This window comes from Eubalaena glacialis, chromosome 20, assembly GCF_028564815.1.
Source record: "Eubalaena glacialis isolate mEubGla1 chromosome 20, mEubGla1.1.hap2.+ XY, whole genome shotgun sequence".
In the NCBI taxonomy this organism is placed as follows: Eukaryota; Metazoa; Chordata; class Mammalia; order Artiodactyla; family Balaenidae; genus Eubalaena; species Eubalaena glacialis.
In genome coordinates, this window is record NC_083735.1 from 18,557,683 (window position 1) to 18,582,198 (window position 24,516).

The 24,516-nt window shown below is 38.1% G+C and overlaps 1 protein-coding gene across 5 annotated transcripts in view; it reads right to left on the reverse strand.

Annotated features, from left to right (window-relative positions):
• The window catches only part of ZDHHC2 (zinc finger DHHC-type palmitoyltransferase 2), a 75,488-nt gene that overhangs the window by 29,544 nt on the left and 21,428 nt on the right, over nt 1-24,516 (reverse strand). For all 5 annotated transcript variants that reach the window (XR_009698805.1, XR_009698804.1, XM_061177528.1 and 2 more), the window contains exons 2-6: nt 18,521-18,547; nt 17,318-17,412; nt 6,860-6,980; nt 2,919-2,988; nt 2,139-2,171 (exon numbers count right to left, since the gene is read on the reverse strand). Coding sequence is in view for 3 of the 5 variants with exons in the window: in XM_061177528.1 (XP_061033511.1) it covers nt 2,139-2,171; nt 2,919-2,988; nt 6,860-6,980; nt 17,318-17,412; nt 18,521-18,547 (346 nt within the window). In the remaining 2 variants the exon portion in view is untranslated. The remainder of the gene's footprint in view (nt 1-2,138; nt 2,172-2,918; nt 2,989-6,859; nt 6,981-17,317; nt 17,413-18,520; nt 18,548-24,516) is intronic.

The window sequence follows — 24,516 nt, forward strand, 5'->3', positions numbered from 1 at the left end:
AGGGGACAAGGGTTCGAGCCCTGGTCTGGGAAGATCCCACATGCCGCGGAGCAACTAAGCCCGTGCGCCAGAACTACTGAGCCTGTGCTCTAGAGCCCGTGCTCCACAACAAGAGAAGCCACCCCGATGAGAAGCCCGCGCTCAGCAACGAAGACCCAATGCAGCCAAAAAATAAATAAATTAAAAAAAAAAAAAGACTGCTATCATAATAAATCATCATTTCTATATGTGTAATTTTCTGAGGCTAGCAAGGGCATGGCAAGCTTTATAGGTGTGCCCTAGCTTGGGATTAATCCTGTTTCCAGCTCTCCATTGCTTATCATCACTATCCATTATTACTTTAAGATAGGAAAACGGGAGTGAACTCTATGCCCCTGATTTCTTTACTACTCTGCTCAATCACAGCTAGACCACCCAGCTATCCAGAAAGGAGGAGAAAAGCCAAGAAAGCACGTGTTCCTGGCCAGTCCCTCACCGGGTGAGAGTGGCCTCTGGAAGCATTAATGCCCTTGCACTTCTGAATTGCCTGGATTATGAGCTGAACAAACTCCCCAGACAGAAGAGAGCCCTCAGGCAGAGAAGCAAAGAAAAGACGGTGCCCAAAGCAGGAGTAGCGGGTGGGCTTGGGAACCGTCCACCGCAGGTGCAGAGAACGCACAGGTGGCTGGTGGGGCTACGGGGGCGGCGGGGAGGGACTGACAGCAGGTGTTACCGGAAGGATCAACAGAGGACCATAAGGAGGACTAAGAAAACTTATAATTGGAGATATCAGGGGGAAAAGAACTTGCTGAGAAAGAGAACAGAACGAATGGAATGAGGGAAAGAATGAGGAAAGCAAAAGAATGACCTCAGGGCTTCCCTGGTGGCGCAGTGGTTGAGAATCTGCCTGCCAATGCAGGGGACACGGGTTCGAGCCCTGGTCTGGGAAGATCCCACATGCCGCGGAGCAGCTAGGCCCGTGAGCCACAACTACTGAGCCTGCGCGTCTGGAGCCTGTGCTCCGCAACAAGAGAGGCTGCAATAGTGAGAGGCCCGCGCACCGCGATGAAGACTGGCCCCCACGTGCCGCAACTAGAGAAAGCCCTCACACAGAAACGAAGACCCAACACAGCCAAAAATAAATAAATAAATAAATAATTAATTAAAAAAAAAAAAAAAAAGAATGACCTCAAATGAAAATTAATACTCCAAAGAGAGGTTATTTACTGACATCTTTCTCTGAGAGGAGCATTATTCTCATAGGCGTTAACTAGCCTTGACATGTTAAAGCAGAAAATCTAGGTGAAGAAAAGTACGGGGTACCCTGGAGAGAGATAAATAACATTGCAAACCCGACATTCCTCTATTGTTCCCGGCAGCTAAGATAACCATTTACTATGTATGTTTCCACCTACCCCTGGTGTAGATTTGTGGGCATGTCTACCTTTCCCTAGTGCCATCCCTGAAAGAAGATAAGGCTTTTAGAATGATCATGCGTAATGTGTAAATCCGACCTGGCTGGCAACTTTAGCGTGATTATCACAGGGATGTGCACATTGAGATGAAGAATTATAAGGTAGAAAAATCAACCTTCATTAGTTAAATATATCTTTCAAATAATCCTCTATTAAGTTATCTAATTTCATGATTTAGACTTTTTTTTAAAAATATTAATGAATTCTAAGTGGAAACCCTTGTTTAAACATATGTGTGTATTTGTATATTTCCTATTCTACTCCTAAATGTTAAGTTTTATTTAAAATAGATTGTTAAAGCTCTAGATGAATTCATTTTTTATTAGAAACTTTGAGTGCAGTATTGTATATAATTTATGTGTACATTTTGGTGTAATTTCTGAGAAGTATTTTAGAATCTCTGTGTTTATGCATGTGCATACAAAGAAAACCAGTTGTTCTGAGCAAATATGAGAAAATAACTTTTACATTGTTAACTTACTGGTGTTAAAATTATTTCATGGAAACTCTCCTGAATAAAGGCTCTTTTGAGCTAACTAAACAAATACTAGAAACTTAATCTGAAAGATCCTCCTAGGTCAGCTAAGGCAAGATTTCATTTATAAAAAGATTTAAATAGATCTATGAGTCAACTTGTTATGTTATAAAGGACAGAAACTTCTTTAAGTATAGAGCCATACTCACCATGGGCAATGATGATCCATCTTCAAAATACATCTAAAAAAAAAATCACACATACAAAACTCAACAGCCCACAAAATTTTAATCCCAATACATTATAAAGAGGAAATACTATTTCAAAAGAGTTGTGGTGAGTAAAATATTGCAAAGTTATTTACTTATCTAAAAACTGAATAGTAGCCAAAGGCTTCATCTAAAATAAACACAATAAACACTACGGCCAATTCTAGACAATCCAATAGTAGAACTTTAAATTCAAAATATACATACTTCAAGATGCAAATAAAATAATTTTCTAAAAACAAGCAGTATGTTAATATACAACTCTTATGCTAAAGATAAAGTGCAAAATGTCAACAGATTTATAGAAAGTCTGGATAAAGCTTTTCCGTTAATATCCAACCTTAAGCCAAGTAGTACTGTCCTTGTAGTATAAGTATATAATAACATCTAACTGTCATGAAGCCAACTGAGTTATCTTTATAAAGAGGGAAATGAATCACAGAAGTACTTGTTAACTAGAACCAGCCAAGTATGAGCTGTGAAAAATCATGCACCTCATTCATATCAGCGAAAATCTGGGGGGAGAGGGGCAACCAATCATGGCCCTCAGCCACACTCATATTAATGCAAGGGACTATGCTGGTTATACTTCTTAAATAAAGGTCTGAGAAGCATGAATAAGGAGAAAAGGAAATAATGTGGAAAGCGGTGAGAAAAGAAACGTATTAAATAAAAAGACCACCAGCATGTAGACATTTTAGAAGTAAAAGGTTTTCTTACTTATCACAGACGGAACAGTGATGGCAGCGATCTGGTTTTATAAGTTGGCATCTGTCACAATAGCGGATTGCTATGAACAAAGAGTTCCACTTAGCCTTAGATTTAACAGTGAATTGAATATACAATTAAATAGCTCTTAATCATCTATCCAAATTTAAATTCTAAAAAGCATAATGAATTTAAATTCGGTAAAAATGACATATTCGACTGCGTAAAAACAAAAATGGAATGACTTGCCTATAGCCTCAGTTCTCTGGAGAGGTTTCCCAAGAATAGAAAATCTTTTGAGGAAATTTTTCTAAGGCACGCTCAACTATAACTATACTATATAATTATGAAGCAGTCACAGTAAGATTCACAAAGGGTACAACCATGTCCATTTCTATCAAAGTAAACAGAATGTCTCCCTCGACTAAATCAATTCATTTCCAGTACCCTGCCAGGATAACTAGGGGAGGACACAACCACATTCTAGAAGTTTTTTGAGAAACACATTTTAGAAATTTGTGAATACACTCAATTGGTTGCTTGAATTGGGAAAGCACTCACATCTTTTCTGCTGGGTGAGATACAAAATTAGAAGTGAGTATTGCAAGAGGTATTTCCAGTAGAGAATTTTAATTCTTGTGACTGAAGTCCTGATCCTTTCTTCTCTAATACAGATATCAAAGACAATTATGGAAGATTGATTTGGAGATGTTCTTTCAGTACACAGGCATCTGACAGGATGCACTCAGTCTGCCAAAATTACAGGAGATCAGTTAAGTGGGCAGTCCAGTAGGACCAGCAAAACCAATACTAATGAACTTAAAATTTGGAAAAAATACTTGCAACAAGCAGTTACCAAGATTATATTAGCTAATACTATAATCTCTAAAAAAACAGAAATGGTTGCTATAAACTTAGAATAAAATGAGGTTTATTTTTAAGAACACAACGCCTAGATGGAGTTGTTTTCAATATTGAAATAATTCCTTAATCATCCCCTTATAACTTTCTTTTTCAGAAATTCCAGAGATGGATGGCATGGCCTGCTCATCTCCTGAATGAAGAAGCCTCACAGGTACATCCCAAGTGAAGCTCTAAGGTATCACTGGCTCATGCAAAGTATCAAAGTGTGAGGCAGTGTTGTCCAGAAGGAATGTAATGTGAGCCACATGAGTACTTTTAAATCCTCTGGGAGCTACGTTAAAAGAAGTAAAAAGAAACAGGGGAAATTAATTTTAATGATATATTTTATTTCACCTAACATATCCAAAATATTATTTCAACATATAATTAATATAAAATATTAGTGACATATTGTACTTTTTTTTATACCAAGCCTTTGAAACCTGTTATGTGTTTTACACTTACGGTCACATTTTAAGTTGTCAGTAATCACAACTTAAAGACTAGTGGTTACCATAATGGGTAGCATGGGTCTAAAGTCACAGAATTTCCAGGTCAGTTTTGGTGGGCAATGCTAGATTCTCTCCAAGTGGTGATTATCTCTAAAGTACACTAGGGTAAAAAAACCTTTCAAATTAAAGTGGGCACTAACTCACAAGAAATCAAAACAACGTAGAAAAAGGTTTTGTTTACAGTCTTTCAGAAACAGAAATTTAGTCTTATAATAAAAAAACACTCCATGTGCCATATTATATTCAACTAAAATCATCCCACTGGAATTTTAAATGAGCCATCTAATTATCATTTAAAAAGTCTTAACAGTGGAGGGGGCATTTTATTTTAACTGTCTTGCTTGAATTTTTTGAGAATTTATTCATGTATTATGTGATTTAAAACTTTTTTGGTACATGTTGAAAAGGAAGCATTACCAACATCTGTGTGCAAAATGATAAACTAATTACCTCATTTCTAATGGTTACCTTCCTTGTCAAAAAATCTACAAATCTTTTTTTGTAGGAAAGGATCGATAGCAAGGGAGAGCTAAAAAAGCAAATAGTCCTCATTAATAAAAATAAAAATAAATAATAATATGATAGAGTTTGGAGAACCCTGTAAGAAAGCAGGAGATGGTCGGATCAGGAGAAAGCACAGGACAAACAGAAGTGAGATGAGGAGTCTTAATACCTGCCTCACTACACCCTACACCCAAGTCCGTATATGGTTGAATTTGTTCTCTGTGTACAGCAGTCAGTGTACAGGCAGCTAGTATTTTCCTCTTTTAGGTTTGGAGGAAGGACTGTGGATTTAGAATGAATGGGAAAACCCCAAATTATATTGCCATCTACTTTCGTCAGTTCTCTTAAGACGTATAAAGTGTGTGAACATCAACTGAGCCTTTCATTGCTTTAGTCCGCGGCCTTTCGCAGGGTGAAGAAGGAAGTTATCCAAACAACCCAAGGGTCTTGGCTGGGGATGGGGTGAGAAGGATCCCACTCACACTCCTGCCTTGGGGGTACTGTGGCTGCTCCACTGGACGTCCTTTCTGCATCATGACTACCTTTACGTTCCACATATTCCAGAAGGAGATCAATCACACCAGCATTATAATCTATTATACTTTCTGTAATCTGAGTCAGTGACTCTAGTCAGTTAATACTGATTTTAGCATGCATCCAGAATTTTTGCACTAAAAATAGAAAGACTGTATCAGGAAGTTCAGATTCTATTCCAGACTGTCACAAATTTTGAGAATCGTAAGTTCATCCCAGGAGATAGGCATACAATACAAGAGATGACAGCCTTACCAGTTACATAACCCACACAAGGAGATGACTTAGAAATGCAAAGGGTAGTTGTTATTAATGAATAGTAATACTTTATCCTGGTATGACTTATACTTCCCTCCTTGGTCTTAATGTGGTGTAGCAAGGGGTCTAGTAGAAAAAGCACTGCACTAGGAGTGAGGAGACTAGATTTTTGCACCTGATACTGTCACCGCCATCAACTAGTTTTGGCAACTTGTGTAGTAACTTATTTTTAGGGGGCTTAAATCTCCTCAATATTAGTTTAGGCTTATACAGGGTAAATATATGTAAACGTACATAAGCACATCACTCTCTTTATGGGATAGAACCAGTGGCATAATATTAAATCAGGGAATGACCACTTGCTCACTGAGAAACAGTAAAAACAACAGGAAAAAATCGTGTGTGAAGCTTAGCGTTATATTCAATTATGACTCTAAAGTGAGTTAGAAACAAATATAAATAACATAAAAATATTAACGAGGTATTTTACAGTCCTTTTTTCATACCAAGTCTTGGAAACTAGTTGTGTGTTTTACACTGAAAGCGCATCTCAATTTGGACTAGCCACGTCTTAAGGGCTCAACAACCACATGGGGCTAGTGGCCACTGAAAGGGACAGGATACATCTAAAGTCACAGAGTTTCTTTCTGGGTGAGCCTCTGTGGGCAAGTACCGGTAGTCCATGTGTGTCAGTTTTTAAGACAATTCTTTAATTAGATAGCTGTTAAATTACCTTAAAAATCTTAGTACAAGTAAATGAGATTTATTGAGTTGCTTTTGTAAAAAAAAAAAAAAACAAAAACATAAATTTTAAAGATAAAGAAATTTTATCAATACCCGAATTAAGTTTTGTATAATTTACACACTAAGTTTTAAATTTATGTAAAATTATCAGTGTTATGTTCATTACAGATACTGCTCTTTTGAATTAAATAAGAATAGGAATTAAAACTTTAAAAATGAACACAACTGCAAATCAAGTTTCAGCAGTTCTAACATCTTCACTGAGTCACAGCTAGGAAGGCAGAATAGAAGTCAAGTCAGTTCTGACTTGGTTGAGATCTCTGTGCCACAGCGTTACTCATCTTTCCATTCTGTTTTATGGGACTGTACAGGAGAGATTTAATAATAATCCAAGCTGAAGCACAATGTGTTTCAATGAGTGTTTGACAGTTTCAAGTATAGATATGCTTTCTAACCATCACCACAACCCACCCTGCCAAAGCACTCGTTATCCTCTACCTCCAGACATGGTCCTGGTGTAGATGGGAAGGTCTCTGGCTGCTCGCCTAAGAACTTCCTGATGGGCTTCTCCTCTTGGCTCTCTCTCTAGCAATTCTTTTTCTGCATAAGAGAGATGGAACTGTGGAAGAAGTTTAAATTTTAATCAGTGTTCTCAAAGAAATGATAACATATTTATCTACTATACCCACAAAGAGGTATTTATAAAATATTAACAGTATATAGCATAAAAATTCAGAGAGGTAATAGATTTGAAATCTGGGCAAATCTGTTAATCTCATGGATCATTAGTTTATAAATCTAAAAACAGGGAAGAATAATAATAATACCTACTTCCTCAGATGTTTGTGAAGCTCAAGAGAAATAAAGTATGTAAAAGTGCCTTATAAACTGTAGAGTTCTATCCAAATATTAGTTACATTAATAGATGAAATGGCAAAATAAACAAATTCGGTTCAATGGATGCATTTTTCAATTGGTTATAATTAAAAACAAAAATAGAAACAAATACATCAAGCATGCATTCTCATTTAAGTGAGTTTTAACTTAGGGATAATCATTACGTGAATTTCTCTAGCACTCAGAAGAACTAGTCATTGACTTTACTTCTTATACTGCCAACTGGGCCCAACCAATTTAAAAAAATACTTATTTGAGAAAAATGAAAATTTGTTTGGGCTCCAACTTGATAATCACCAAAAAAATGGTTTTAAAAGTCTATTTGGGGGCTTCCCTGGTGGCGCAGTGGTTGGGAGTCTGCCTGCCAATGCGGGGGGCGCGGGTTCGGGCCCTGGTCTGGGGGGATCCCGCGTGCCGCGGAGCGGCTGGGCCCGTGGGCCACAATTGCTGGGCCTGCGCGTCTGGAGCCTGTGCTCCGCGACGGGGGGGGGCCGCGGCGGTGGGGGGCCCGCGCACCGCGGTGAGGGGTGGCCCCCGCTTGCCGCGACTGGGGAGGGCCCTCGCACAGAAGCGGGGACCCAGCACAGCCATAAATAAATAAATAAAATTTAAAAAAAAAAAAAAAAAAAAAGAGTGATTTATTAAAAAAAAAAAAAAAAAAAAAAAGTCTATTTGAACTCCTATAAATGTACCCCAGGAGACATGTACAAGGGTATTCACAGCACCATTGTTTAAAATGTAAAAAACTAAACACAACCTAAATGTCCATCAAAAGGGGAAGAGATAAATAAATTGGAGTATGACCTATCCAAATAATTGAATCCTATATGGCACTTAACATTTAATGAACTACAGCTGTGTACAACCAAGACTCTCGACCTATTGATGAACAGATATATAAAATAAACTACTATATATTATTATGGTTAGGGATATGTATATATGATAAAATTATTTAAAAAACAAGGAAATGATTAACACAAAACTCAGGATAGCTGTTACTTCTTGAGAAATGCAGGGAAATACAAAATAGAAGTACACAGAAGATACTTCAAATATAAATAATACTTCTATTTGGTTGGGTGATTGTTTAGGTGTTTTCATTTTATTATTCTTTAAACTGTGCCTTATATAAGGTTTTTGAATGTAAGACATATTTTACAATTTTTAAAAAGTTTTTAAAAAGTGATTTAAGTATGTCAATGAAGGAAAGAAAAACAATCTGATGAAAATGAGGTCATGATATTTGAACCTAAATCATTATCTTCAGAGAACTAAAAATTAAAAATCTTTGTTTAGAGGTTGATAACTCTACTGAGGTTATTTTAAAATTAGAAACAAATCTTCAGGGCTTCCCTGATGGTGCAGTGGTTAAGAATCCACCTGCCACTGCAGGGGACACGGGTTCGAGCCCTGGTCCGGGAAGATCCCACATGCCGCAGAGCAACTAAGCCCGTGCGCCACAACTACTGAGCCTGCGCTCTAGAGCCCGCGAGCCACAACTACTGAGCCCACGTGCCACAACTGCTGAAGCCTGCGTGCCTAGAGCCCGTGCTCCACAACAAGAGAAGCCACCACAATGAGAAGCCTGCACACTGCAACGAAGAGTAGCCCCCGCTCACCACAATTAGAGAAAGCCCGCGCGCAGCAACGAAGACCCAACACAGCCAAAAATAAATTAAAAAAAAAAACAAAAAAACAAATCTTCAGCTTCCAAATATAAATAATTTTAAGGTACCATAATACTCACAAATGCATGATTTTTAATATAGTTGTAAAATTTCAGACTCATTAAGGTAAAGAAAATAAAAATAAGTTTTCTCTAAGTAGAAATTTATGTAATATGAATTATTCTAAATTAGTATATCAAATTTACTTACATTAAATTAGTAGGTATGTTACTGTTAGGCCCCTTAAGAGTTTGTGAAAGATATTTGAAAAAAAGTATTCTCCATATTAAATATTCCTCCTGTAAGATGCTCACAGCATTTGCTTACTACTAATTAATTTCATAGTGTTTCAAATTACACTTTAACCAATCCTTTTTCAAATGAATACGAGTAACAAATAAATGAAGGCCACATTTATAAAGGCTTGGTGTATTCGTTCTATCAGGTGCTCTTCACTTGCTTGCTACCTTAAATCTCAGTTTATAAAACGAAATATATTTACACAATTTTCCAGATTGCATGACTATTTAAATGAGGGCAGTGAGTGGCAGTGAGCAGTGTTGAGTCTCAAACCCAGAAAAAAAGGACCTTGCAGCCTGATCCTAGAGGCTGGGGCAGGAGTAGCAGCAGATTAAATAGCTTAGAGTCAAAGAAAAGTTTGGGAACCACATTTCCAACAGGTGGAAAACTATCTCCCAATTGGATCGTGGATTCCTAGAATCTATTCCATTGTTTTCAGAGTTACTCTGAAAAAGAAGTTCACTGGGGAGCAAAGGCAATGAGAATGCTGTCACCATTCAGATCTTACTAACAGAATTAAACACCTAACAAAGAAAAATTCAAATTGTTTATTGACCCATCATATGCAATCATATTGGTTTATCAGAGGACTTGCCAGATTTTCTTTCTTACTTAAAAATTCTAGGTTGGGCACCATGCACCTGTTGATGACACTACTTTAAAATTTGAAACATGCTATTATTCATTGTTTTAAAAAAAAGAAAACACTGACAAACAGGTAAGTGTACTGATGGTCTTTATAGAACTGTGTATCTTGTTTGGAAATATTTGAGTGGTGGTAGAAAATGTATAACATAAAATGATGCTGTAATTCTGTAATAGTCAAGAAAAGGTAGGGTCGATCTAGAGAAAGTATCTATTAACTTTGTACATGTTGATTCCTCTGCCTAGAACATTATTCCTCACACTTTCTGGATGGCTCCTTCTCATTTTGCAGGTTTCAGCTGAAATGTCATCTTCTCAAAGAACTTCCACGATTCCCTTACTAGGGTAGGGACCCTGATAATTCTGTCCCTTCCCCCTGCCATACTCTCCATCAGGTCCATGTGTGATTTCTTTGTGTTACACACCATAATTTGAAATTATTTTGTTGGTTCACTTGTCCTTTGTCTATCTCTTCCACAAGCATGTAACCCCACAAGGGGATCAAGCTTGGCACAGAGTAAGCCCTCTGCTAGAACTGTGGAATGGACAAAGGAACAAGTACCAGGAAGCCTAAGTCAGACCACTGAATATCAAAGCAAAAGTTATTTTGTATCCTAGTCTCTAACTTTCCATTGTCAGAACCATAAGTCCCATAATTCAGGCATATATATCTCCCTTGCCCATTTCTAAAAGTAATTTAAAACCTAGCATTGAAAATTAGTTTCGTGAAAGACTTAATACTCAAAAGGAATAAAACCATCGATATTTTATTACATTTTCTACAGAGTTCTGGATCCTTTTAACTTTAGAGGTAAGTTCTAGTGAGTGATGGAAATGGAAGAGTCCTTAGTATGTTTAATACTTTTATAAATAAATAAACATAACACACCGCAACCATCAGGTCCTAAAAACCAAATACATATTGGTGGAATTGTTATTTATGTAAGATGGATGTCAAAATATCTAGTTCTATCTTGGAATGCACCAAATATGCAGTCCCCTCCCCCTCAGAACACTTTTATGTACAAACGCACATCACAGATCTGAGGAAAGATGACATCTGCAGAGATCTGAAGGAATGAGAGATCTCCTGGGGTGAAAAAGATAATATACCTGACCTCCAATCTTCCAGATTGCAGCGGTCCTTTGGTCAGTAATGCAAGCTGTTTTGGTTTTGTTTAAATAGTTTTATCAATTTTGATTTATAGAAAAATTGAGAAAATGGTACAAGGTTCCCATATATCCTCTCATCAACTTGCTGATATTCCTAACATCATATGTTAGCATGGTACATTTAGGACAATTAGTGTATCAATATGGATTCATTGTTATTAACCAAAGTCCACAGTTTATTCAGATTTCCTTAGTTTTCACTGAATATCTTTTTTTCTGTTCCAGGGTCCCATCTAGGAGACCACAGTACATTTATTTTTCATGTTTCCTTAAGTTACTCTTGGCTGAGACAATTTTTCAGATTTTCCTTGTTTTTGTTGAGTTTGACAATTCTGAGTCGTACTGATCAGGTATTTTGTAAGATGCTGCTGCTCTACTGGAACTTTTCTGATGTTTATCTCATGATTAGACTGGGGTTACGGGTTTTGGGGAGGAAGACCACAAAGGCAAAGTGCCATTCTCACCACGTCATATCAAGGGAACATACTATCAATGTGACTTAGCACTGTTGATGTTGACTTTAATCACCTGGTTGAGGGAGTGTTTTTCAGGTTTCTCCACTGTAAAATGACTCGTTACTTTCCTGTCTTCATTCTGTACTCTTTGGAAGGAAGTCACCACATGCAGCCCACATTTAAGGAGTGGAGATTTATTCTTCCCCTTCTTGAGGGCAGAGTATGTACATAAATTATTCGGAATTCTTCTGTAAAAGAGATTTCTCTTTTCTCCCCCTTTATTTATTCATTCAATCATTTCTTTATATTGGTAGACTCAAAGATATTTATTTTATACTCTGAGTTATAAATGAACACTATTTTATTTATTTTCCTGCTGAAATTGTTCCGGCTTTGGTCACTGGGACATTTTCAACTGGATCCTATGTCCCTTTGATATACCACCATCAATATATTTTATTTTATTTTTTGGAGTACCTTTTACTTTTTGGCATAAGACGCTCCAGGCTCATTTTCAAAATATCCTGCCCTAGTTCTAGAATCAGCCATTTCTCCAAGGAGCCCTTCTTCCTTTCCTTAGAGAATGATATTAGAAACCAACATCTGGGATCGAACACAGTTTTCAGATTAAAGGAGAGTATAATTTTAAAAGGGTGCACAAATTAAGAAAAAAACCAGAATCCAATAATAAACAGAAAACTCAAAGAATTGTATTTCCTTTTTTGCTAGTTGTGTTTGACTTAGGACAAAAATTAAAATATAACCTCACTAGTATCTAAAATGTCCAAATTAAAACGTAGAACTTTTTTTGCCTATTAAATTCACAACAGTTTTCTTAAGAACAGCATGCAGTGCCAAGGTTCTGATAAAAACTGGTGGCTTTGGAATTGCTGTAATTATTCTGGGAAACAATTTGGCAAGTGACTTAAAATTTCCTTCGTCTAGTAATTCTACTTCTGAGAATTTATATTAAGAAAAATAACCCAAAATATGGGTAAAGCTCTATGAACAAACACTTTAACAACGCTGTTTATAACATGAAAAGTTGGGATTGGACTAAAAATCCAGTGTTTCAGTGAGAATATCATGTTGTTATTAAAAATGACAATAAACCAAGGAAGAACTATTACATGAAAAAAACTGGAATATATGTGCTCTGAATACCACTAGGAAAAATAACCAGAAAGAAATTCAGAATGTAAACTGGCTGAATTAGTGTGGTGGGATTTTTTTTTTTTTCTTTTTCTTTCTGCCTACTCTTCGTTTTCAAAATATAATTTCGTATGGTTATATTACTTTAATCGGGAGAAAATGTTATGAATTGAAAAATTATATTCTCTGAACAGTGACAAGAAAATATTTACATTATTTTCTTATATTATCTCTTCTCCTACCTTTTTAGTCCCATTTTCCGAAGATTTTTAGCACTTGAGAGCACTTTATTGTCAGTTGAAGTCCAAGACCCTCATTTTACAAGTGAGGGGTCTCTGGCTGCAAATCAATTAGAAGATTAAGCCCAAGATCTTGCGTTTTATTAATGGAATAACCCAAGATTCTTAACCAGCAAGCAAGGGCTCTTTCTTTCATGACACTGGTCTCCAAACTCTTTTGATAATGAATCCCTACCAGTAAAAAATAATTTGAGACTGCACTGCCAATATATGCATATTTACTTATTTATAGATGTGCTATTAGCTAATATAGTATGTATCTTATATAAGAAACTTTAAAAAAGGAGAAACATAAAAGAACAGCATATAAATAGAAGTTTGGCTATTTTTTTCCTCCATGCGCCAACTGATGTCCTGGGCACAGGTCCCCTCCACAGCCCCCCACGTGGGGTCCACTCTTCATGCTAGAGCGTGGTGCAGGGACACGAGTGCAGCCTCCATGGTCAAAAGGACTTTGCTTTGAATGTTATTAGCTCTGCCACATACTAGCGCTTGATGCCTTAGGATAATTAGTTCATGTTCAAGTCTGTTGCCCCATCTGTGAAATGGTGATAAATCATATCCATCTCCTACAGTAGTATGGATCGAATAAGGTATATGTCTTCTGTACAAAAGTCATCCAACAAGGCCTGGTACAAAACTGTAAATTCACTGTCATCAACCTCCACGACTCCCTCAATTCTGCGTTTTTTATCATTTCATTTTTCTTCTCTCTCCAACTGCTATTTCAAACCTTCTCTGCTCTTCCAAACCTCAGTCAACCTACTTCCCCCATTATTCTTAGTTGTTGATCTCACATATAATTTTAGGGAGAAATCAGAAGTCACTTCAACTTTCTGCCAAAGCTATAAACACAAACCTGCCTCTATACACGTAACTTCTCAACTTTCAGTCATTTAACAAATACTTATTGAGTACCTTTTAAGGGTCAGACACTGCTCAGACACCAGGTACTGGTGATGGTTTAGTGAATAAAACAGATAAAGTTCATGCTGTTGTAGAGCTTATAGTCTAGGGATGGTATAAAAAATGACTGTGGGATGAATTACAGAATGATATGCCACGGAGAAAAACACAGCAAGGTAAGGTTTAGAAGGAAAGCAGGGATGGGGTTTTGCTATTTTGGAGGAAGTGGTCATGGAACGCCTGAAAGGTACTCTTGGGCAGAGACACAGAGAGAGCAAGAGAAGGAAGGGCGTGGCCACGCCGTTAGCTGTGAGAAGAGTGTTCCAGATCAAGGGGTAATAGCCGCTCTCAAGGCCCCTGAAGGAGACACACGCTTAGCGTGCTGGCAGAACAGCAAGGAAACCGATGCGACGAAGACAGCATTACAGACGGTCAGAGAAGTGGTGTGAGGCCAGGCCATGCGCAGCCTTTTACGTTACAGCAGAGAATTAGGGTTTTACTCTGAGTGAGCTCAGATATGACAGCAAAGTTCTGAGCAGAGGAATAGTATGAACTGTCTTGTGTTTTGAAAGGATCACTCTGGTACTGTGCTGAACATATACAGGAGAGGGCACACACAAAAGCAAGGAAACGTGCTGACAGGGTACTGGACATATACCAGCAGGGATGCTGGTGGCTTGGACCACGCTGGGAGCATGGAGGGGCGTGAGCTAACACGTGGGTGCTCTGAGGGTATGGCCTACAGAATTTGCTGATTGATTGGGTGCGGTGTCTGAGAGAAAAAGAGTAGCCAAGGGTGGCTCCAAGATTTTGACCTTAACAACCGGAAGGATGGAATTGCCATGATTGAGATGGGAAAAATGTAGGAATAGAAGGATTTGGGGAGCAAGTAGAAAATCAGAAGTTTATTTTCAGGTACTTGGAATTTGAATTTGAAATTCCTATTAGATGCCAAATCGGAAGCTGGAAAGGAGTCTGGAGTTTAGGAGAGAGGATCAGGCTAGTGATTAACTTGAAAGCGATGAGACGGTATATAAAGTCATAACATAGATAAATAAGAGAAGAGGTCCAGAGACTGAACTCTGGGATAATCCAATGCTTTTGAGATTCAGGAGAGAATAAGGAACCAGCAGAGGAGACCAAGAAGGAGCTGCCACTATAGATAAAAATAAAATTATTTTGATGAGAAAGGAGGTAAGAATATTCTAGAAAGAAAATTATGGCATGGTGTACACAGGAAACCATGTACATAAGAACTACTAGAGTACAAAGTGAGGAGTCAGAAATTTGGACAAGAGTCATCGTTGCCAAACTAGGGAGACTGGCCTTCACCACGTGGGATGGGCAGAGTCACTGAATAGACACAAGCAGCAGAGTGAAGGATGGATTTTTGCAGAATTCTCCGAAGGGAATGCAGGCAAGATTGTCAAGGGTGACACCACAGAGAAGACTGCAATGTCTCAGATGACAGAGATGACCAAGACTCTGAATTAGGGCAGTGATGGAAAATAAAGAGAAAGGAGCTGGAACTGAAAAAGAAAAATTAGGAAGTGCAAACATTTCCAGGATTTGGATGCTGGGGGAGGCGCAAGGATGCCAAGCTTCTGGCTCGAATGACAACGTGGTTGGCAGTGGCATTAACCCGTAGAAGAAACAGATGAGTCACGGTTTGGGGAAGGAGAGGGTGGTGGCTTCAGTCTCGGATGTGTTGTGTTTGCGGTGTCAGTGCAGTGATCAAGGAGCTATGTTTGGCAGGGAGATATATAAATTTGAAATTCGTGGGAGAGGTCAGGCTAGAAACAGATCTGGGACTTGTCCACACAGAGGTCACAGGCAAACCACCAGAGTGGATGAGATGACCTATGATAAAAGTCAGCATTTTCCTTCAAACCTACAACTAAGGCCAGGATGAGGGTAAGAAAGATGATAGGAAAGAAGAGAACATGGTAGGAGGAAGGAAAAAGAGGCAGGAAAAAAAGTAAGTAGAGAGAAGAAGAAAAAAAGGCTATATCTAATGCATTCTAGGCCAAGCGTGCCATTAATACTGTGCAAATACCTGTGGTTTTGTTTTTAATATCCTTTCCCAATTCATACAGCATATTTATTGGCTTTTTGACCACAGCTGCATTTCAAACAGATTACTTCAGGAAACAATTCTAAATGATGCCTAGACTTCTTTTTTTTAACGTTAGCCTACTAAAACTACATTATTATTACTGGAGCAGAATTTATTTCTATTCAACAACCATGTACTAGACTAAGTGCCAAGGGTACAAAAATGAGTAAAACACAGTCCTCTGCTTCAAGGACATTTAAGGAGGATTAAACACCCAGAAACAAAAAGTTAGCCTGACTGATCTTTTCAAAATGCATATTTGAACATATAACTCTATTTAAAACCTTCTGTAGCTGAAACTGCTAGTTGTCCCCCAATATCTACTCCTTCTAACGTGGTTAACATGGCCACTGAGAATAAAGACTAAATTTCCAGTCTTCTGTGCAATTAAATGTGGCCATAAAACTAAGTTCTAAATGTAAGTGGAAATGGCATCAGCAACTTCCAGAAAGTCCTTAAAGAGAAGGACATTTACTTCTACTCTTCTTTTCTACTTTCTCTGGCCTGCTGTCTGGAATGTAGACATGATAGCTGGAAATGAGGCAGCCATTTTAGGCCAAGAGGTAATGTTGGGAACGGAGGCTATACATGTCAGAGCAACAGGATAGGAACCTGGGTACCTGACAGCTGTAGACTAGCTACACTTTGAAAGTAGAGAAGATTGGGCTTCCCTGGTGGTGCAGTGGTTAAGAATCCACCTGCCAATGCAAGGGACACGGGTTCGAGCCCTGGTCCGGGAAGATCCCACATGCCGCGGAGCAACTAAGCCCGTGTGCCACAACTACTGAAGCCCGCGCGCCTAGAGCCTGTGCTCCGCAACAAGAGAAGCCACTGCAATGAGACGCCCATGCACGGCCCCCACTCGCTGCAACTAGAGAAAGCCCGCACGCAGCAACGAAGACCCAATGCAGCCAAAAATAAAGTAATTAATTAATTTAAAAAAAAAAGAAAGTAGAGAAGATTAGTTAAGTTGTTAATTTGTTGTTGTTGTTGTTTCTGGTGGCTGACAGCCAACTAATGCACCATTAGTATGACAATTATAATAGAAATGTGTCTACCTTCAGCTTTATCTTTTTATCTATCTATCCAACTATCCATCCTTGTGTCTGACTCTAAAGTAGAAATGGAACATATAACATATTTAATATTGTAAATATAATACTCATCCAGTGCAAAAATAATATTTATCAAGTGAAAATTCAAGTATTTAATTAACACATTGATATAAAAAATCACTACACTAAGTTTGCAACATTAATAAAAAGACATAAAACTCATTCTTCAGACATCAGTATTACAGACTTCCATCTTTAGGACATAACTATACTAATATTTTAACTTACTTCTTTTGAAGGATTCATTGGTAATGTAAAGATAGTTTTCCAATACGACCAGACAAACATTGCAAAAAGTAGATGATAAGCAATCAGGCACACAACTAAAATGAGAGAAACAAAATTATCACTTTAATATGCAAGTACATACTAAAATCATGGTATCCACAAAAGATGTGCTTGTTCTAAAATAACCAAATAATTTAATTATTTAATTACTTACTATCCCATGATTAGAACCCTCCCATCTGTAGACAAGCCCATCTATCGGCAAAATGGCTACAGGGACCTCTCCTAAGTTGTAAAAATAAGGCAGTTATGCCTGCAACTTTAACTCATAAACAAAGTGTTAAACGAATGTTAAAACATTCAGGCTGTAAGAACTCTGCTTCACTAACAAAGAATAGGAAAAGCAGTTCCTGCTTGAGCTGTTTGCCTATTTTGCTCAGCTCGAGTCAAAACTGGTGGTCCTGTTTCAAGGACAGTAGTTTTAAACAGAGATCTTCTGAACAAAGAGAGATTTCCTCCAAGAGCAGTTCAAGTTTCTTACTGATCACATGGGACAATTGTTAACAAAAGCATTCTGAATATTTTTTTAAGGTAGTGTACATAAACACACTTTGTGTGGTATTTTAGTCTTGAAGTCCTATGAAAAGCTGAAATATTAATTTTGTATACAGTGATAATGATTAATTCTGGATAATACATTAATATATAACTTGTGTAAGATACAGTTGAATAAAATATGTTAATTTAATTTAAAATATAGCATGTTTGGTATTTCTAAACCTTAACAGCAATTTTAGCTTTTTAAAAGAAGCTGATATTCCTATTATAGAACCATTAAAACATTCAGTTACCTCATAAGGCACTTAAATCAGTGTGAGATGACTAGACCCAATGATATTTTTCATGAATTATATAGGTGACTCAGGCATGGGGTCAGACTCTGAGTTGAAACAGGAGATTGTTGATATTCCTGTATCTTGAAGCCATAAGAGCCTTGGCACAGTGACTGCCATTTCAGGGTCAAGTTCACTGCCAAGCGTCTGAGAGAATTCAGTCTGGGGACTGACAGAATGAGACGCCTTTAACCCATCCTGACTCCAACATTCTCCAAGTATGACTTACTCCAACCAAATCTAAATGAATGCTATTCGTTTTTTCCAACTATTTTTAAAATTTTAGACTGAAGGCAGTAACATATCTTACCTTGTTCTCCAATATTTTCCATGGACACTATAGAAATAAACAGAGAAAAGAGACAGGCAATAGGTTACAAGAAGCTTATGGCAAACAGAGGGCCTGACAGAGACGGAAGACGCTTGAGTAGGTTAATAATTTGGCTCCTTTTCAAACCAACGTTCTTTAAATATTTGTTCAACGTGGTTTAGAGGAGGGACGAGCCCTGTGGCAGAGAGGTGGGGAGGGAAGGCGGGTGGCCGCCCTCAACCAGGCCCCCGCTGGCATTCCAGCCCTGGCTCCCACGCAGAAAACTAACCCCGCCAAGCGTGGCCCTGGCAGGTCTTACTCCTGTATCGATGTTTCTCGGGTTTCCTTCCAACTACAGAGTTCGGATAAAAGCTCTCCAGCTCCTCACATTGCCAGAGACACTGATTGCTCTTTATAAGTTGGCAACCACCGAGTTAGCTTTCCAGAAGGAAAAAAATGTGTCCACGGCATACACTTCTCTTGCCGTATTTCTGAAAGGATGAATTCTTAATGCCTGATGACTAACTGCTTCCTACTGTACAACAAGGGGCCCAGACCACGTGCCTGAGAAACTGCCATCCCTGAAGGGCTGCTGTAAATATCGCAAGGTGGCAGGTAGATTGAGGACAGGGACCACAGAGCTCAAACAAGCTGGGACAAAAAGCCCCACTCCGGCAGTTTTCTTGCCTTCTGTATTGTCTACTTGTTTTGCTTCCCATGTGGTCATCCTCCATTTGTACTAAAGTCTTTAGGAAGCTCTGGCCTATCTCAGTTGTAGCAAGGGAAGATTTCTCATAGAATACGTGAAGAGGTTAATGTGAGGCCAGAGGAAGGACCAACCTGTCTTTTCTGTCTGACCTCCACCTCTCCCTTCGTGCATTTCTCTCCAGGCTCTGACTTCCCTGTCCTCAAAGTGCTCCAAAATTGACTACAGTTCTTCCTTGGATCAACATTTCTGCTCCTTCAGCTAATCTAATGAAATGCAAAAGCACTTTTAATTCATTTGTGCATTTATATAGGAATGACCCTTAATGACCATTTCAGAGGTGCTGGTGTTTTAAAGAAAATGTATTTGCTAACCCATGACTCTAGCTGTCAGAACTGAAACAGTAAAACAAAATGACATTAAAAAAAAGAAAAAGTACAGTTAGTATGAGGTGAGAAGTTTTTTGCCCTGGACCATTATTATATTGACTGGATATGCATTCAAAGACATCTTTTAAAAAGCTATTTCTGCCCTTCACAGTTTGTTTTTCTCTTAATGTACTTCAAAATTCACAGATCTTCTTCTTTTCTTTTTTCATTTAAACAAGTTACTCATGGACACATGCTTATGGTAAATAATTCTGATAACATTTATAGAGTTAAATGTGAAAGTCCAAAAAGGCTGTATCAATTACACTCCCCAAAATTGTGAGCCTATCCAATTTCCTATGAATGTAAAATGTCTTTAATTTTTGTCAACATTTTAGGCCAAAATAAAAAATCATTGTTTTAGTATTCATTTCCCTGATTACTAGTGAACTTTAAAAAATTTTTATTAAAAAATAAAATGATTGGCTTTTCCTATCTCTTCCGATTAAATTACCACTTTCCCATTGGTCTACTTCTCTTTTACTTATTGAGAGCCTTTTATATAGTACTCTGGGAAGTAATCCCATATTTGTTACATATGTTCCAAATAAAGTTGTGTATAACTACTTTCAAATGACTTAATAGGGGCTTCTTTGGCGGTCCAGTGGTTAAGACTCCGCACTTCCAACGCAGGGGGCGCAGGTTCGATCCCTGGTTGGGGAACTAAGAGCCCACATGCCGCGTGGCGCAGCAAAGAAAAGACAATAAATACTAGCAAAATCTTATGGTTTATCCCTGATTAAACAGCAGTATCAAAACTTTCAAACTGACCTATTTCACTAACAGATATATGGACTATACTTGGTTTTGCTTTATGATCTTGAGGAAATTAATGTTCTTTCAACCATGTTTACCTGTTTAGTAGGTCAATGGTTCACCTTGTAATTTTCAATTTAGTGGAAGAGTTGTCAATTTCAACATTTCCTCTCTCAGACAAAACCACATAGAATACAATGTTATTTTCTATTTTGTTCATAAATGACTGTTTAAGAAAAGGTTATAATTTAGCCACATATGTTTCCAATATATATGTATATAAAGATAATATATGGGAAATACAGACTCATTTTTGGAAAAAATAGATGGTAAGTCAAAAATAGATGGTAAGTCAAATGTATTTTGACTATTTACATCAACATGAGAATTAAATAGCAATACTTATCATATTTATGACAGCTCTTCCAAAAATCTACTGGGTTTTAATGTGAATTTTGAGCTTTATTCAGTATTATTTAATTTTATTAGTTCACAGAATTTCAGTTTGGTCTATTTAAAAATTATGCTGATACTTATTCTCCAACTACACACATATAGAAATTTCAAATCTTTTATAACCATCTTTCACATATTTTCTAAAAACCATTTTTGAGGTAATTTAATATAATTATTTCTATTTTTATTAAAAGAAAATGGAGGGGCTTCCCTGGTGGCGCAGTGGTTGAGAATCCACCTGCCAATGCAGGGGACACGGGTTCGAGCCCTGGTCTGGGAATATCCCACATGCCGCGGAGCAGCTGGGCCCGTGAGCCACAATTACTGAGCCTGTGCGTCTGGAGCCTGTGCTCCGCAACAAGAGAGGCCGCGATACTGAGAGGCCCGCGCACCGCGATGAAGAATGGCCCCCGCTTGCCACAACTAGAGAAAGCCCGCGCACAGAAACGAAGACCCAACACAGCCATAAATAAATAAATAAATAAAATTTTAAAAAAAAGAAAAAAAAAGAAAATGGAGGCAGATGAGCTTTACTCCAAGTCACAATGAGTAGCACATTAGTTAATTCTATCTGAGAAATTCTTTTATTTTCAATTTTAAAGTTTTACACATGTGACAAAAATATTATGACTTGGGCTCTGCTGGATCTTATTAAAATTAGTTCCTTATTGAAGCACAATAACTGGCACAGAGCATCTGCCCCATACATGTTTACTGAATAAAAAAGACAGCTTCCCTGGTGGCGCAGTGGTTAAGAATCCGCCTGCCAGTGCAGAAGACACGGGTTCGAGCCCTGGTCCAGGAAGATCCCACATGCTGCAGAGCAACTAAGCTTGTGCGCCACAACTACTGAGCCTGCGCTCCAGAGCCCGCGAGCCACAACTACTGAACCCCGCGCGCCTAGAGCCCATGCCACCACAATGAGAAGCCTGCGCACCGCAACAAAGAGTAGCCCCTGCTCTCTGCAACTAGAGAAAAGTCCACGCGTAGCAAAGAAGACCCAGTGCAGCCAAAAATAAATAAAACAAATAAATTTATTAAAAAAAAAAGACAAACAGAAGAAAACACCATTAATTTGAATCATAAAAGTGGAATCCCAAAGCACACCTATGAGAAATGTTAATTCTTTCTTCTGTTGACTTGAAAATTTCAAGAGCAAAGTTATTTCTTTTACCTGTCATCTTAGCACACTGTAGAAACTCAACTAGTAATTTGCAAAACCAAGAGTAATCTTATCTGTACTGCCTGCTAGCATACATCCCCAGAAGTGAAGACAATACCTCATTACACAAAGGAGACAGAGACGACCAAGTGGTTCATGATCCTCTAAAAATTAAAAGCTTGAAGACGACACTGGCTTCAACTTGGCTTCAAGCAACTTTAAAAGAAGATAGAAAGGTTTTATACGTTTATAGGGGTTTTCCCTCCTAATTTTGGCTCTTCCTTAGTATATTACTTTTTAATAGTTCAGTTTGTCAAAGTGAAGAAGAATCTTACTAATAAGGACAACCAAACTAAAGAGCAAAGGCTCTGGATAAAAACCGGCAAAGCTCCATCCTATCTCTGCCACTTGCTGGTTTACACAGTGATTCTACATACTCCGTCAGGAAGTGAGGGTAGTAATAACAACAGCAATATCATTAGAGCTGTTGTGGAATTAAAAGAGGTAATACATGTAATGTACCTAACATAGTACCTGGCACACAGTAAGCCCCCCAAATATACAAGCAATTATAATACATGATATTTAATTTTGCGAACACTAACTGTAACAGATAACATATAGGAAAGGGGACTACAAATGAAGAAAAATTACAAAGAGACAAGTAGTATTTGTACAGACCTTTGAAAGACATCAATGCAAAATTCTGACTAAAAATAGACTTTACAAAGTGAAAAATAAAAGGTGAAAAATAACTTAGATCTCCATATCTTGCCTTTTTATATAGATGTGTCATTCCAGAAACGTGATAAATAAAAATGGTGGTACTCATCCTTACACAGGGTACTGATGAGACATAAAAACTTCATTCCTGATGTGGCAGTCAGCCCATGTGAGAACTTCACTTAAAAGTGAGAAGATCTATTTTGGATGGACACAATCTATCCAACTTAATAAATAAGAACAATGATTTTTTTTTTTAAAAGGCCTGAATCTTATATTCATTCCAAAAAAGTTAGATGCAATTTACTCTTGGGAATAAGAGCATTGCTGTTATTACACTAAAATATTTACCCTTCATACATCTGGTGACCATCTAAATACATACAATAGTAACACCATGGGTCACGATTTTAATTTTCATTTCAAAAACTTAACTGCCTAATTTTATCTTGGATTAGCCTAATTTCTTTCCAGTTCCATAGCCTAAAATGATAATATGCTGCTTTAGAGATCTCTAACTTTCAATCTACCTGCAGGACTTAAAACTCCTCCCAGATTAAGTGCAGTACAACTAGGCAACAAGAACTCTGCCTTGTTGAAAGATCCTAAAGAACGGAAGTACTTTCTTGGCACTGGTGGTCTATTGGAAGAGAGAAAGTGGGAATGATAAATTATTACCAGTGTTTGCAAGAATGTTCCTTTTGCCAAGAGCAAAATGAAGGCCTTTAAGAATTACATCTTGGAGGGCTTCCCTGGTGGCGCAGTGGTTGAGAATCTGCCTGCCAATGTAGGGGACACGGGTTCGAGGCCTAGACTGGGAAGATCCCACATGCCGCAGAGCGACTAGGCCCGTGAGCCACAACTACTGAGCCTGCGCGTCTGGAGCCTGTGCTCCGCAACAAGAGAGGCCGCGATAGTGAGAGGCCCGCACACCGCGATGAAGAGTGGCCCCCACTTGCCGTAACTGGAGAGGGCCCTCGCACAGACACGAAGACCCAACACAGCCATAAATAAAGAAAGAAAGAAAGAAAGAAAGAATTACATCTTGGAATCTGGAACTGTCAATATAACTGCAAGGCTGGTAGGTCGGGTGGCCAGTTGTGTTTTCTGGCCACCCTTTCTGCTAACCCTCCTCCTCCCTCATTAATCATTCCTCTAAGAAACAGAGTGGGGCATTAGAGAAAAGGCTGATTGGTCAGCCATCACTTTAGAATTGATGCATGATACTTTTGTTGTAGTATTGATCTTTAAGAAACTCTTGTGTAAAAATAAAACAGGTAAAACCAAAGTTGAAGAGTCAGACTGTCAGCCAAAGTAGTAACCCCTAATATACAAAAGGATGAAAAACTGCTTCTTATTCCAAACCTGACTTGAGTAAACATCCTTAAAAATGCATACAAAAAAAATTAAAGGCATACCTCACTTATCTCTTCCGCATGAATTATCAAGCAGTCATTTAACCCAGGGGTCAGTAAACTACAGTCTTCAATCCAAATATAGCCAGCCACCTGCTTCTGTAAATAAAGTTTTTTGGAACAGAGACACGCATTCATTTACATGGCTATTTCTGTGCTACAATGGAGAGTTGGGTAGTTGTGACAGGAAGAGTATGGCCTGCAGAGCCTAGAATATTTACTATCTGGCCTTCTATAGAGAATGCTTTTCAACCCCTGTATAAATATAGTTCTCCAGAGAAACAGAACCAATAGGGGTGTGTGTGTGTGTGTGTGTGTGTGTGTGTGTGTGTGTAGAGAGAGAGAGGGAG